This window comes from Drosophila gunungcola, chromosome 3R, assembly GCF_025200985.1.
Source record: "Drosophila gunungcola strain Sukarami chromosome 3R, Dgunungcola_SK_2, whole genome shotgun sequence".
Classification (NCBI taxonomy): Eukaryota; Metazoa; Arthropoda; class Insecta; order Diptera; family Drosophilidae; genus Drosophila; species Drosophila gunungcola.
The window spans coordinates 17831611-17848360 of NC_069139.1; the positions used below are offsets into that span (position 1 = coordinate 17831611).

General features: G+C 38.4%; 2 protein-coding genes across 3 annotated transcripts in view; one reads left to right on the top strand and one right to left on the bottom strand.

Moving 5' to 3' along the window:
• LOC128266321 (cardioacceleratory peptide receptor) overlaps nt 1-16750 on the bottom strand; it is a 36355-nt gene that overhangs the window by 13552 nt on the left and 6053 nt on the right. For both annotated transcript variants that reach the window (XM_053002765.1, XM_053002766.1), the window contains exon 2: nt 6409-6795. In XM_053002765.1, coding sequence (XP_052858725.1) covers nt 6409-6771 — 363 coding nt within the window. In that variant the 5' untranslated portion in view covers nt 6772-6795. The remainder of the gene's footprint in view (nt 1-6408; nt 6796-16750) is intronic.
• LOC128266322 (uncharacterized) lies at nt 9369-9883 on the top strand. The gene has a single exon (XM_053002767.1). The coding sequence runs from the start codon at nt 9443-9445 to the stop codon at nt 9773-9775; it is 333 nt and encodes a 110-aa protein (XP_052858727.1). The 5' UTR covers nt 9369-9442; the 3' UTR covers nt 9776-9883.

A 16750-nucleotide genomic window follows, 5' to 3' on the forward strand; every position in this document is an offset into this window, starting at 1 on the left:
CATTAATATTTCAACTGAAACATAAAAAACATATAAAAATATGAGCTTTTAATTCTTATTTCAGTTCACTCTTTTGATATTTCATAATAAATTAAATTTGATTTTATAGATACGTATTGATTTATGGAAGTTGTACTGTACCAATAATAAAACACACATTTGTCAGCATTTGACAATCTGGAGCAGGAATGGCCCTCGGCTTTTGTTTGCGCCTCGCTGATTGCAAAAATGCTTGTGACTGGGAGTCATGGAAAGCAAACAGCAGCTTGAAATCGATGCCGGCGGGTGGGTGAATGAGGGAATCAGATGAAGCTCCCAAAATACCGCCTTGGCACAGCGGGGAAAACAAATCAATTAGACGTTAAAAAGGAAGCACAAATAGCAGCGAGCACCTAAGCAAAACCCACATGTGGATGGGATAGGATTCCCCACTGTTGTTTACTTCGATTTCAGAGATGGCGATCTCCCACGACGACGCCCACTTAATGGTTATCAGTTGTTTGGAACGCTATTAACGCCATGTTGATTTATTGCAATTTAATTTGGTTTCAATTTGGGGCTTTCGCCCCAGCCGCAAGTATTTTATTTCACAAATTATGTGCAGACACGACCGGGGCGTGGCGTTGGATTTGCCAGACTTGGGCGTTTTAGTCCTGTGGTTATTTATAGCGGTTAACTCTCCTAAGAGGACATGCTTAAAGATTGATTATGGACAGTAAAAAGGATTTCCAGGCCTTAAAAGGAAGTTTACATTTTTATTTGATTTTTACGGTTCATGAAAAGCATGCGAAATGCTCTGTAATAAAAACTTTCAAACAGTTTGGAGTGCTTTTCCTGAAAGTGAAGCTCTTAAGCTTTTCTATTATTTCCAGCTCTTTCGTTCTCCTTTGGCATATTTCCCGGGAAATATAGCTCATATGTAGATGCGTTTCGCTCTTTCACAAAGAATCGCTAAAGGCGAACCTTCACAAGAATTTATCGATTTGCTTTTTAATATTTGGCTATAAAACTCAACCCTTTTTTGGGGGAGCTGGTTGTAAAAAACTTGTTGGAGCAGACTCCCCATTTAATTGTTGCGCCGAGTTCAAAGTTCGAGCGTGACAAATAAACCAACAATTAACTTGAACACTCATTAAGTCAACTCCTCATCCATCCATCCCTACACCCTTGCTGTGTTCTGGAAAATATTTGTGAAATTAACACTTTCATTGTTTCGCATAAGTTTATAGCCAACGACGAGCCGGCTCAAATTCTCGGCGACTTGGGAGCCGAGCAGGCAAATTATAACAATTAGCTGGCTGAGGATGGTTATTGATTTTGCTGGTCAAGTGACACTTTGGGGAATTTGAACAGTCTTTTGGATATAATCACCATTGCAAGTGGGTCCAATGAACTCGAGATTGAACCTGAGTTCTGAACTATTTGCTGCCAGAGAAATTCGGAGTCGGTGAACGCTCGAAGAGCTGCCAGAAATCAGCGAAGCTGAAATGTCAACAAACCTATCCTGCGGCCTCATCACGGTAAGATTAAAGTGGCGGAAGTGCATTGACTTTAAATGCCAAGTGAAAGACTCATAATTTATCGAAATGAGGTCAGGAAATGGCTCACTAAGAGAAAGCTATGAAGACTTTTTACGATAAACCTATTTTTCTTCTTTTTTTTAAGGGTTTTATTTAAAAATGTTTAAGCAATCAATTGAACACATTAACAACTAGTTTTTATTATCAAAAATTTGTCCCAATAAAGTGAATATTTTTTTTAATACCCATGTTCTTGTAATAAACTTTGAAGTTTTCGTTGTTTGATTTATGGCTTAAGGCCATTAAACGATTATATTATAGTCAAAGTAAATGAATAAATATGCTCAGCTGACATTAAATTTTAATATTGCGGAAGAAAATACTCTTAAATGTAATACGACTCGTGTAAACAAAGTCCTCTACTCCACTTAATATTTTCCTTACTTCTTTGACACATTTCCTTCGTTTCTTTTCACTGCAACTGTCAGTGGCTATTCTTGGTGGCAACAAATCCTTATAAATCGCTATGACACATCCAACTAACAGGAGACGTGCCAGATAAAACTCTTGTCAAAACTTGTTTTATGGGCTGGGCCCAAGGATTCCGCAAGCGGCAGAAGTCATCAAGGACCTGCGGCCATCTTGGCAGCCTTAATAAAATTGATGTTGAACGGCCACAGTGGTCAGTAACGCAGTAACGCTGGGCAATGGGCAAATAATGTTGTTAACTCATTTTTAGCCAAGTAAGCGCCGTTCGGTCCCCATGGTCACATTTGAGGCCAGCTCGTTGGCCACTCAAGCACTTGATGGCCTTGTGGGCATTTTGTTTTGTCAACAGAGTGTAATTAAGCCCAACCACGAGTGCCATGCGCCTGGAATTATGCTTTAATTTGCATTAAAGCTCGGCAAGTGTAATTACACCTCAAATTCGGGGCCAAAAGCAGTTCGCACATATGTTTATTTACTGGCTCGAGGGCTGGGCAAACACTCAAAGCCGGGTACCATAAACAAGCAGCTCAGTTGAGCTCCAGTCCTTGGGTAAATTTATTCTCTCAAGCCGCTTAGTGCTGTAATTTTGCAAAAACTGTCCAGAGCCCTCGACAAAGGCAAATTAAATTGCTAAAAAAGCGGCAAAATGGTAAAAAAGTAGTGGGGAAAATGGGGGAATCACACTTGCAGCTCAGTCAGTCGGTTAATGATGCCGCTTTGTGGCCACTAAGTGTTTAACCTTCCAGATTCAGAAACAGGTTCTGAACCCAGGCGCAGACAAGGACATGTGTCCCATATTTCACATGCGTCAAGTCTCGCCGTTCCGCTCCCTGCACATGCTAAATTTTCCTTGGCAAATAAGCTTAAGACACGTTTTTACGCTAGATTAATGAGTTCTTGGAATCGACGCATTTTCGCAGAATAATATTTGCCAAAGCAAAGGAAATTGCGGTGGGTGCGAAAATTTCGCTAGCAGGCAAAAATTTTAAATGCTTTAATGTGCACAAAATAAAGGCAAGATTTAAAAAATAATTGCAAAATAAGTAACGTTATTTTTCATTCTATTAAATCACTTTCGAAGAACACCAAATATGAAGAAAACATATATGCTAAAATAAAATTCAAGCTATATTTTGTGTTCACTCATTCCTAGTTAAAATTATATCCGGTTCGGCATCCTCTTTACACCCACCCACACTCTATATGTGAAGGCCATTCTAGCCACTATTATTATATTGACAGCTGTTTGACTTTTATCAGCATGCAAACAGGCAGTGTTTTTCTTTTTTCAAATATTTGCTCTGTCACCCTAGAAAATGCCAATTAATTTTGGCCTTTGATGGCCACATTAGCCAGCCCACCAGGGCCCGCCATTGTTGTAGCTAAAATGTCTAACATTAATATATGCGTTATAGCAAGCGACCACATGAGGTCCGGGCTAAAATTAGATGGAGTGGCACTGGGAAAATCTGAACGTGGGTGCCTTGAAATGGCGAAAGTCTCATTAGAGCATATGTAATTATGGAGTAATAAGCTTGGACGCGATGTGTGAAGGATAAGCCAAGGACCACTCGCAGCTGTAATATTTTCCTCCCATGCGCACGAATCTCCCTCAATGACCAAACAAAATGTGCGGCTGCATAATATGCTATCGTTTCCTCCGGCTAACAAACATACATAGAATGGCGCAATGTTGTCGATTCTTTCAGGGAAAGTCGCTTCCAGTCGGAAAATTCGTTCGATTCCGTTTATTTGCGTCGTCTAATACCCCCAGATCCGATTTCTCGTTTATTGGACAGCAGTGCGCAGTTGGCCATGGTCAACATCAACATCAGCATCAACACTGTGACATTGGAACAACCTCCCGGCTTCCAGCTCTCAGCTCCCAATGCAGTTGTAATTGGCATATATGTGTCAAGCGGTCTTAATGTCCGAGTCCTCATCTTTAAGGTGAGACATCAACAAGGATGGCGAATTCAGTTAGCAACCTAAACATGATTTAATAGTGTTAGCAGGGGATTTAATGGGATTTTCAATGGAAAAACCAATCACAAGTGTGCCACGGATGACCGCCGGTCAGGCCAAATCCTCAACTAAGCCATTTGAATTGCAAATCATATGAGACCCCTTTATGCCTGGGGTCCAGCATTCACATACACATTCGGGACTCTCACGGCATTAGGGAAAATATTGCTAGTTCAGCGACCTTTTTATGCCAACATTTTGCCATCGCTTTTATCTCCTTTTTTTTTGACGCCTTCTGTGTGACAGATTACCAAAAGCAACTCTCGTTTTGAAGTCTATCAGACCCATGTAAAATATTTCTTATTTATTTTTCATTTACTGCTAGTTGTCAAAGGCTTGTTAACAGGGGTATAACGAAATAGAATCCAACAATAAATACTTTTGGGTCTTAATTTGGGTAAAGGTAAAATTATTGAAAAGGATTGATTTAATTATATGTTTTAATAAGGGTTTTTATGGGTTTTTAATATGATATATTGGCCAAATCACTTAGAATATATTATTTCATGATTTTAATATAAGTTCGCTTATCCCTCCTTAAGAAAGGAAAAATTTGTAAACATTTTCCATTAGAAGTTGAGTCAACTGTTAAAAAGATGGTGTGATATTTTCAGTTAAATAATGTAGTAAATTTTAATTTTACTAACAAACATTAACACTGGAAAACGGTTCCAAAAGTATTTGTATAATTTGAATGCTTGTTTTCTTTGGAAACTCAATAAACTTGTGTATTCAAATGTATTTTTCATAGCTCCAAAAATAAATATTATATTTTTTATTGCCAGACCCAACTATGAAGAACATCAAATCAATAAGACTAAGCCACCATGAGATGATTGTTACATTGGTTTCTCAGGCATGGAGACCAAATCCTTGACATCGCTCTTTGTCAAACAAAATGCCATATGGTGTGGCGGCACCCAAAGCACAGCCTGCGTTTTTGTCTCCTCTTTTTTGTGGTCCTGGAAAGGACTCATTTAAATAAGCCCGAATTTATGTCGCTCATACACGCACGCACACTCTTTGAGTGATTGGCGCGTTTTAACTTGGATGTTGGCTGCCTGGAAATTGGCTCGGTCGAGGGCTACTTCCGTTCCAACAATGGTGTGATTTATACGATGGGGCGTATGAAAATTTCATTACATTCATGGCGTGCATTTTATGGCAGCCGAAAGAGAAACGAACGGAAGTTTAGTTTAATCGAAGTTGTTGTCACGATCTGCTGGGCTCTCTGATTGATTGCCCCTCATTGATAAAGAATGTTCTTTCCCATCCCTTGCAAATATGCAAATCATTTGCCCCAGCCAAAAAACTTTGCCTCTTCGTGGATTTTCTTAATTTCCAGCTGCCAAATGACATTTGGCGTTTTATTGTTTGTCGCTGCTGGTTGGCTGGATTGTCATCTTGAAATGAAGTTTGCTCAGTTCGCTGCTTTTCCTTTACGAAAAGGAAAAACAGTAGCAAATTGAAAATTGTTCCATCAAGCAACAAGCTTCGACAGCTGTGACTTTGTGACCCTTTCTTCTCAGTTATCCTTTGTTTGATTTCAGCAAGCAGATACAAAAAATTCGTGCTGCAGCTTTTGGCAAAAAAAAGGTAGTTTTTAACTGTGAAAGAAATGCACTGAGGTAAGCGTTTTCTATAAACGATTGGATTTTTCATAGCATATTAAAATAGGAAACAATTATTTTTTTGTAGCAATTTGTTCATAACATACAGAATGTTCGATTTTCTGCAGTGAGTCGACTTAAATGGAATTGAAAGCTTACAGCTGTCTCTTTTAAACGGAATACAAAAATACAAAATATGGATAAGTGGCCATTATTTTTTCTGTTTTTCTCACACACCTCAAAATAGTAAATCAAATTAAAATTGTTTGTTGTTGATTTAATAGTAAGTAAGCTGGCTCATAGTGTGAAAATAAATATTTTTTAGAAATGATGCAGCATTCATTACAACACAGTCCATTTGTTCAAAAATCAGTTTTTCCTTTATTTTATATATTTCTTCTGTCTCTGGAAAAATTAATAAATACATATTTATTTCATAAAAAATTAAATAAAAAAAAACAAACAATTTTTTTTTAATAATTTGCTACAAAAGAAATAATTATACTGAATAAATGATATTAACTCGAATTTAAATGGGTTGCGACCTAACTTCTAAACACGAATGTTATCTCTCCCCACAAACGTGGGTTGAATTTAAATACTTGAATATCATGATCGGCATTAAAAATGTATGGCAAAGTACCACTTATTGTGCCACTGTTCAAATGTTTAGAACTCGAAATCGCAATGTGCAGCTGGGTCTTGTGATTTCAATAAATAAATTAGTTTGTTTGCGAATATTCTCGCTGTTTTGCATCACCCACCTCATAAAAGTAGAACGAATTTAAATTGTCAAATTCGCCGGCGTCGCTGGATGTGGAGTTGCCGCCCGATTCTAAGTCGTGACTTGGCGCCGCTGTCGTCTGGACCATTGTGGCCGAAGTTGTTGTTGCTGCTATCGTTGTTGGCGCCAGCATCACGTGTGATATCGCAGGTGTAAAATATGTCAGATTAACTGCCGCCACGTCAGTGGGTGGCGAGGTGCCACCGCCACCGTCACCGCCCACCGCCTCTTCGCTGCCATTGAACGACCTTTCCGTGGAGGAGGCAACTGCCACCCCCGAGGATTCCGAGGCGGAGGCCAGCGTGTAGTAGAGCGAGCTATCGAATAGCCTTAAGTGTAGCATGATTGCGCCTCAGTCTGGCATCGTCTGAAATAGGGGGAAATTAACAGCGAAAATTAAAAGAGTGCTTAAATGTATATATATATACATATATATATTAAAATATATGGCCTGAGCCCGGGGGCTCTGTGCGAATGCTTAAAAACTCATAAATCGCAAACGAAAAGCTGCGTAATAAATGCTTTAAGTACTTTGCCAGCAAAATGCAGAAATATTTGCTTCAGTTAACATGGCTTTTGTGTGTAAATTTCGGTACCCAGCAGGTGCGGGATTGTTGGCCTGTTATTAATATCGCGCATACGCCGGGGGTGACATTGGGTTGGGGCTTTGCTTAATGGCAAGCATCCTGACTCCTTCGAAATTAGATATGGCTTGTAAGATTATACCAGCGGAATGATACTGTTAGAAATTATCATAACATTTATTGCCGCTTCCCAGATGTAGGGATACTTTTGAGCACTCCATTAATAAAATATTTACATTTGTACTGCTTATGAAGTTTGAATAGTACCTCTAAGTATTTATTTATTGTTAAAAATATCGCAGACCTTTGCTTTTTGTATCTCGTACAATGAAAGTAATAAACGTTTGTATATACAATTTCCACAAGTTTATTCAAAAAAAAAAAAAATTAAATTAAAAGAACATGGACTCAAAGTTTTATTTTTTGTATGAATATAAGTTAATAATGTTTACTATGGGTTAATTTCTACAATTTCAGTTAAATACTATCTGTGTCCTCAATGGCTTGGAATATTTAATGACACCAAGCGCGTGTCAAGTGATGCTACCAACGTGTCCTTAATTAAACAGTAGAACGACGCACACGACTTGACCCATTGGACAGGAACTCGAACAATTAGCAGCCAACAATAGACATTTATACTCCAAACGGCCGTGTCACGTTGCCGGTGGCAAACAAAGAAGGAGCTGAACTTTGATGTGGCCTCTCGGAAATTTATGCATGCATATGTGCCTGCGTCTGGGATCCATCTGTCCATGTTCGTTGCTCTTTGGCTGCAACTTTAAATTGATTAGCCGCAACTTTGCGGGCGGCCCTCGAACGACGTGCCTGAAATTCGCAAATAAATTCTCCTTTAAAATGCGAAAAAACTTTTGTTCGCCGCAGCCAGGTATTTGGCCCACTAATGCGAGCACGCAACTATTTGGCCAATGATTTATATTAAAAACACCCGTCTGGGTCCCCTGTTTTCTCATCTGACATATTCAATTTGGTCGAGCACAGCTGCTCAGCGGGATAGTTGCCACTTTCCAGGGGATACGGGATTCGGGGTTCGGAATTCGGAGGGGAAGGAAGATGAGCGGCACCACATGTCGCCGTTTTGGCATTTTGTAAATTTATCATTAGCCTGTGTGGGTGTTGTAATTTTTTATCAGATTTCCATTGAATTATTACGAGGTAAAATTGTTGTTCTAATTAAGAGCAAAATTAAAATTTGCATATTCTATTTCATTAAACAAATAGAAACGGAGGTGAGATAGTCAAATATTTTATTCAATCGGGTCTAAATCGATGTCAAATTACATAAGGCCTTTATAGTGAAATAAAGGAATAATCGGCCTACTTACGTTAATATTTAAAATTAATAAAAATAGTTTTAACAATTTGCTTACCATTTAGTCCGCTTAAGTGTAAGTTTTATTAAAACCAAAGCTTTTGTGGATATATTTTTAAATTGTAAGTATTGAACATTAAGCAAGTTGCTTCAAAGAGCCATTAAAATGTGCAATAACTTTTTAAACTCGTTGATGGCCTGTGAAAAAGCCCGTTAGCTCAGTATTTTATATTTAATATTTACTTATGTAAATGCCTCAAGGAGCTTTGAAGTATTTTGACTAGCGAATCAACCCATTTGAGCTTTGCATAAGTTCGTCTCAGTATTAAAGTTCTTGTCTGCTGTTAATACGCATTTAATTTGCATGCAAAATAGCCAGAAAAGTGTCTAGTCGGTGGGACACCTCACTCTAGTCCTAAATCTGAGTTCTTGGCATTATATTTGCCTGAGCCGTGGTGGTGAAGAAGAGACAGAAAGCTGAATTTGATTGACATATTTTGAGTAAGCTGTCAGTTGAACCAACACTTTTCTTGGCGCCCGAAACGACTTAAGATACTGCCATTGGCATCTTTTGTGCGAATTGGCGCTAAAGCCGTCGAGCTGCATTCAATTTGATTGAGAAAATCAGAGAAGCGTTCAAGAGGATTGCGAAACAACTACAGCGAGTTGATCAACAATGAAGCCGAATTAAGGACTACTGAGAAAAGTGAGCAGCTTAAAAAAGACATAACTGATTGTGATATTCTGAGCATTTAAAATTAAATACTAACTAATTAATTAACTATTAACTATTTAATTTTAAAGTAATATTAATATAATAATAATTTATCATTTGATCAATTTGTAATATAACTAAAAAGAATAAAAAACTTTGCAGGAAACAGTGTTGGGAGCAGAAACATTGATTTGTTGGCAAGCTTGTTCTTTTTGACCCAAATAAGGTCTTTAATAAAAGGGATAGGTATTTCCTCATAGAATGGGCACACTATCCTTTAAGTCTCAAGCTTAATTGACATCATTTGTCAAAGGGAAAATCAAGCGGCTGGTGTCTTTTAAGCGTCTCAAATCTACTCTCTATAAGTTACTGCATAGTAATCATGAGTCAATCGCTTCGCAGGGGACCTTTTTACACCCTGCCCAAGCAGATGCCCCAATTCCGACCCCAAGCCCCGAAACCAGAATTGCTTCCGGACGACATGGTGAGCTACAAGATCGAGGCAACGCGTAAAAAACTGCTTAGCCTGCTGGGACGCTTTGAGAAGGTGGACTCTATAATCACGGAGTCCCGCCAGAGGCGAAATCCTTTCCACACCGTGGCATCAATGGCGGTGGCCTACGAGGATGTCGAGAGCCAGATGAAGGACGGAATTCAGGGATGGTCGGATAATGACTTCGAGAAGAGCTATGACTTACCCAGCACCAGTTTTTAAAAATGGAAGAACCGAAAATGGAACCCGAGCGCATATTATTGTTTATATCTTTAATTTTTTATTAATCAACATAAGCTTTGAATTGTTCATTCTTTAAGCCAATTAATATAAAACAACAACTGAAATATTAAACCCACAATTTTTTTTAAGTGGTACCTGAATGCCATTAATACCTTGAAAGCCATTTATACTTTAAAGTTATAGCACTTGGTAATGTGGGACGGTTTTATCTAAGAAATTTATTTAACATATTAAAGGAAAGATTGATATACAGCTTAAAATTTTCAAAGTTTTGACAAACAAATTTAACCTATCTCAGATTGACAGGATGTTGTACTAATGAAGGACTTAATGTTAAGTCTTTAAGGTCACAAATTCAAGTTTCGTATTCAGATTGGGATCCTTCAGTAAAATGCTTTTTGTGACTAGCAAATCTCAGTTGCCAACTTGGCAAAGGACTTTCTTTTGTCTGCTGCACTTTGTTTTGGCGAACTCTGTGCATCGTTGCGTATGAGTCATAAAAGTCAAAACCATCTGGCTTTTGTTCTTTCCGAGCCACTTGCAGCATATTTATGTTATGTTGTTGTTCAGTTTTGGCCGGCATTATATAAACCATTACACTGTCTGCTCCGGAGTCACTTTCCACGTCCTCTATGACAATTGCCCAGCATATATTGTCCTGGGAGTGGAAAAATGGCGTCGTCATGCTGCCTCAAAATGAAAAATTGATTTCACAGCGAAAATTATGGCAGCGACAAGAGGCAAGCGGCAAACTTTATTAGGTCAGTTCGTCCTGCCCAGTGAAACAAAGTCCACCCCAAGTTTCCATCTTGGCCATTTTTTCCATTTTTCCGCCTTATGTTTATGGTTTGGACGAAGCACGCGGTGCCATTCCTCGTATGCACTTGCAGTTCATGGCAATCAGCGTCATAACGACCAAAGTTTAGTATTTCATTTCAATTTTATGGAGCGTGACGCGTGCACAATGGATAATTGCCAGTGCGATTGAGTTGGCAAAAATGGAGGAGAGGATTATTTTCATTATGCTTGCGCTTGATTCACATTCGATGCTTTTATTACTCCGACAGCAGACTAATTGACAATTTGAAAATCGTTGTCGTATCGCACCGTTCCGTTCAGACGGTGAAAATCCACTTAAGACGCCCCCGACTTTTAAGTAGCCACTAAATTTAAATCTAAATGTCAGACATAGTTGCACGTCGTGCTGAAAAAGAAACCCCAAAACTCACGAAAATTCGAATTGGTAGCCGAAACTGGATATCAAGGCTCGTTTGGTTGCCTCAAAATATTTTCCACCCGTGTTTCGTTTTGTTTTCTCCAAATTGTAAATAGTCGGGGCGAGCAAATTGAAAAGTTACAGCCACCGGGAAAGTGGGAAATGTGTGTGTCTACCACTTGGAATGGTCCCCGTTGGCCAAAAATGCCGACTCGTCTTTTCAACGTGGCTGCCAAAATACTGTGGCCCGTTAGCTTAAGCTCGGGACAAAATCAAATTAACTGCTTAAAGAGTTGCCATTTTCTAACATTCTTTGCTCAAGCAAAATATTCTTTAATCAAATTTTACAATTTTATTTTATTCCGAAAATTAATTGAAATATAAAGGCTATAATCATGGATATAGAATTTGGTTTTCAAGATATACGGTTAACTTTTTGTTATATAAGCTTTACATAGTATAAAACATTAAATGGCAATTGTTTTTATATTATTTTTATTTGAGAAAATATATATTATCTTCCAATTCACTTTTTCTGTATTACATAATCAAGAACAATTTATTAACGTGCAAATAAGGCTTTCTCAATTAATTTAGAAACAATAATTAACAAAAATGTAATAGCTTCCTATAAATATACAAAATTAATTTTGTTTGTCTTTAAGGTTAAAATAAAGTCACCACAGTGCCACACGGCGGCGCCATTGAATGGCATTTTATTTTATTATTGCACACAGCATGCTCGCTGGCTGCTTGTGTATTTATATTCAAATTTGTAGCACCTGTAAAACAGTTTGCAAAACAATGAAGACGCCGCCAGCCGAAAGTGAGGGAATGTCAGCTGCTGCCCCGTCAACCTTTTCCATTTCCACCCCGAAACGCCATCCATTTGGCCTAAAAGTTAGACAAATGTATGTAAATGGAAAATGTGTTGGGCGAAATTGCGTCAAAACATTTGCCACACGAGATTAAGTTGCCCTGGTCCGTGATATGTTTAAAGTTTCAATGTTTAAGTTTAAAGTTTGACTTTCTTATCGGCCACCCAGAGACCAGACATTATGAATGAAGTCGGGGTGCAGAACCTGACGGGCGCGTGCTTAGCCAAAGTCTAAAGCCATAGACATGAGTTTGTTCTCGCCTGGCAATCAGACAAAAGAAAAGCAAAAAGAATTGAGTATACGACGTGTTGCCCTGACACCTGGCGTGGGCAGCTGAGCTCCATTTTGCTGCCTTCTATGTTTAAGCAGAGACCCGAGAGACAAAACAACACCCATTTATTATGAGTTTATACAATAATTTATAAATACTTTTAACCCCGTCTATCTGTCTGTCTGTCAAGTTTCCCGAATGTGCGAACACACTTAGGTGTTTGATTGATCTTTGGCAAGCAAAGAGGGAATGACAGGGCCCTGAAAAAAGATATCTACATTATGGGATGGCATGTCTGCTGAAAGGGTTCCATCTTTGCCTTTACCTTTACCTTTTTGACCAGCAAAGGGTGTGAATAAAAACACGGTCATAAATCGGAGAACATAATTAATTCGATTGAAATAAATACCGAGTGCTGAGTGACGAGGGATGGTTAAGTCTATTAAGTCAATTATAAATAAATTATGCTGCCATCAGCTCATGCTGGTCCAGAGAAAACCGCTGATACCTGCGTAAAAGTAATCGCCAAAGTGGTTGGAGGGTGTTAATTAGCCGAGAAGGGGAAAAACGGGGAAGAAACTCCAGAGCTCTGCTGGGAAATTATTATTATTTATGCGTATTCAAGGTATGCACTGCAAGTAATTGTTTCTCCTGGCGAATGAGTTGTGTGGGCGCTATAATAAATTTCCATTTCGTTCGGCCCCCAAAGCCATTTTGCAGGGCTAACCTCAACGCATTCGGTATTCGCAAATATTCAACAGTTAAATCACTTAGCTGATAGCTTCCACTAGTTAGCTAATGAAAACCAAATGCCGTGAACGCTTAACCACAGCCCTCCAGTGGCTGTCTCTCAGTCATCAGGCGTATATAGAACAGACCATGAAGAGTGAGCTATACGCGCCGTGGGTATAAATTATGCAGGGCACATACATTGCTAACTGCTGTGAGAGCAACGCGTTCTCTGGTAAGTAGAATTTTGAACTTGACTTAATTAGACGCAAATGCAGAAAATAGAAAACGCCACAACCGCAACTCCCATGCGAATTCGAAAACGATGGCAGTGTTGCCAAGTCTGGGTTAGCAACCAGCTAAGAGAGCTACTAATTAATAATGAATTTATCATGAGGTTTGCAAGTGTTTTTGAATTGATTTTTATTACTTAATCTTCTTCTTAACAACTTAAACTATATTAACAAAGCTTTTCTAATATTCTAAATTAGTAGATTGAGTTTTTAATCAAATGTTTAGTAATATATAAATTTACTAAGAAAACATTGAATTTTGTTTTTCTAAATACAATTCCCTATAACAATTTAATTTCAATTGGCAAACAAATTTACCCTTGATATATCAAATGTTGGTTTTTATAAATGTGTTAGCTAAGTATAATATGGGAACAATAAAGTTCGAATTGAGTTTCTATGGCCATGGCAAGCCTATTTGGTGGATTATCTATAAGTAGAAAAATAAATTTAAAATTCAAAAACTTGGTTTTTATGATCACAGTAAGCTTCTTTGAAAGATTATATACAAGGATAAAAATACAAATTTTAAAACCTCCACCACAGACATACACATTTTGTGTTGAAGGCTGCCTGTTACACTCTAAACCAAATTCGCTGGCAGAAAAAAAATGCAAATTCAAGTTTATAGTTTTCCCATCAAGTATCAGGACCAAACTGGCTACTTATAAAAAGGAGGACTTTGCTTTGGGGACTGCCTGGAAAAGAGCCAAGTAAGCAGCTCAACTCGACAGTAAGTCCTGCGTTTGCGGCTTGACTGCGAATGCTGGTAGAAAAGCGCGTGTCATGGTGTCCTGAGCTAGATGCTTCGATGCCTATTGGCCCCAAAGGCCGACGCTCGTTAATTAATCAGAATACTGGAGCTGCTGTCAGCGGGATTCCCTCGCCCTCAATTTTTTTCGCCTGGTCAACGAACCTGCCCCTGGAAATCTGTCGCTCCGTGCGAATTTGCAAGCAATTAAAGTCACGCGCGAGTATTTAATTAAAAGCTGAATAATGCAGCAAGTGTTGCGGCCAGGAAGTGTCCAAAAGTCAGAGAGCAGCGGCTATAAAAAGCAATTACGAGTAAATAAAACTTGCATCCAAACGTATCCAACGCAAATTGAAAGTTTTTGCAAAGAGAAATCAAAGTGGGCACGAGGCCAGATGAGCAAATAAGTCAGCAGCAGACAAGTCAACGGGCGGGCCAAAGACTCTTCTTTTTCTTTTTTTCGTTGTTTGGCCAACGAAGAAAGATTGACACCTACAACAGCGATTTCAATCAGCTGCCACACGTGGGCCACCGGGCTGCTCCCTGTAATTATTGGAGGGCCGCCTCGAGGGGTGCGGCCCAAAACACGCATTTTAATTTGACAGAACGAATGAACTTGCAAATCAGAAGGCGCCAAAACTTAAAGACAACTCGTCGCGCCTTTTTTTTGTTTGACTGCACAGTAAGAAATGTAGAGCTTGTGTGTCAATAGAATTTAATAGAATTTAATTTCGTAAAAAAATAATTGTAGGTATTTGTACAAAATATTCATATTATAATTCCATAAAGGGTGTGTATCATATTTACTAAAAGCAATTGGTTGATAGTTATTCTAGGGCATTAATGTTATTTCTCATAAAAATTTATAGTTTCTGTAATAAAAAAATTTCTACAAAAACTTATTTTACTTATAAATAAATTTGTGTTACCCATTTTCAAATGTATTTTAGTGCCTCTTTTTAGGCAAAGTACTTAATAGTTTAAAGCATTTTTTTTTTTGTTTTTTAGAAATTACTGAACGATTTAGTGCCACATATCACGTTCTTCCATAAATATTTTTTTCTAAACTTGCAAATTTTTTTCTCATTGTATGTTTTGTTGTCGTTGGGGATTTCTGGAAATGCCGTCAATCACGGGCGGCTAATGGTAGGCGGGCAGGTCGCAGACATATCACAAATCGCTCGAGTGTAAAATAATTTGTCTCGATTCCCTTCTGGCTCAAATAAAATCAATAAACGCTGCCCCCGCACAACGCCGCCAATCGCCGTTTGGCAAGATGCTGCAAATGCCATTTTCGGCAATCACCGAAAATAAGTCCTGGGCTTTCTCATTAGAGCAAGCACCTGGCGGTGTCAGGTGAGCGGAGCGCCGCCTCAACATCTCGGCACCATTGGCACCTCAGCCAACCCCAAATGCCGCATAATTGCGACGACTTCTAGATCTCGAAAATCTTCAGAATCGCACTTCTAATGCCTGGCACGTACGCGCCGACGACTGCAAATGCTGCTTACTCCTTTCATGTGGGCTCAGCCGCATGTCCTCCTCACCTGCGATTTTGCATTGGAGGCCAGGTGTCTCACCTTTGATTGCAGCACTTTGTCCGCACACACAATCAACCAGATGTAAACACAATTGGGCGACAAACGTGCATGACTTTTGCGATGTTTGTTTTAAGTACCCCTCGAAAATGTTGACTTTTTAGACCTCAAAAAGATAATTCTTTCCCTTATTTTTAATGCAGTGGTTGCATCACATTTTAGTATTTCCTTTTTTCACTGTTTTTTCTATAATGAGAATAAGTTCTAAAAATTAAAGCAAGAAAAGTTGTAAAGCAATATTAAAAAATTACCAAAAATTATTCAATTATAATAAAAAATAATTTGTTTAAATAAAAATGTACTAAAATATGTATAAGAAAATGCTGCTTAGTATTTTTTAAATTGTTCCAATATTTGTCAATAGTATTCTTACTTATATAAATCGATTTTCCATTTTCCCTGTGTGACTGAACACTTTGGCAAACTAATAAACTTATCAAAGTCTATCTGTCATGTGCACATAAACATAAATTGTGATTCGCAGTTGACTCAGAAATCGTCACCGAAATGAATCACGTAATACGTGATATTTATGGAGTATTCATGGATCAATATTTGGATTGCATATAAAAGATAATAAAGTGAATAATAAAACCATAAGGCAAAATGACCCATGCAGGCGTGGAAATTACGTTTCCGGACTCGGAATAAAAACAGTTGGGGGTATAAATAAAGTTTTGTTTTTTTACGGTGATTCTGCAAAAGTATAAGAAGTGCGCCAGCTTTGAGTGAAGTTTCAATCTTACTTCCTGCGCCTGGGATCCTTTCACTAGCACTCCTATTCACTCATTATTCATAAGTCACTCCCTTGTCAATCTTCCCCATCGATTAGCGTCAGAGATTGAAGCTTATGCATTCAGTCAGCTGCAAAAACTCTTGAAGGGCACTCACCCTCAAGAACTTATACCCCTTCCCCCGTTTCACACGATGGCAAAAGTTTCTGCATTTAAATAAGTTGCAGAAAAGTTTTCTGGTGTGCTCGATTGCTGATACTCTGTGTCAGAAATTGAAACACTGTGTGCTTGTGCTTGTGTGAATAACACCATAAATAACATGGGTGTCCAAGTGCCGATGCTCAGCTAAAGTTTCAATCGAAAATGCAAACAAATTCGTTTTGCAGAGTTGACAGGAAACTATCCATGAATGACACTCAATCTGTAAATTAATTTTTGTCAAAAATTGCGATGAAAATACGTTGCTCTAGGCGCTTTATCTATT

Bases quoted from the DNA above. Each gene is read 5' to 3' on its own strand.
- LOC128266322 (XM_053002767.1), top strand. From the start codon at position 9,443: ATGAGTCAATCGCTTCGCAGGGGACCTTTTTACACCCTGCCCAAGCAG.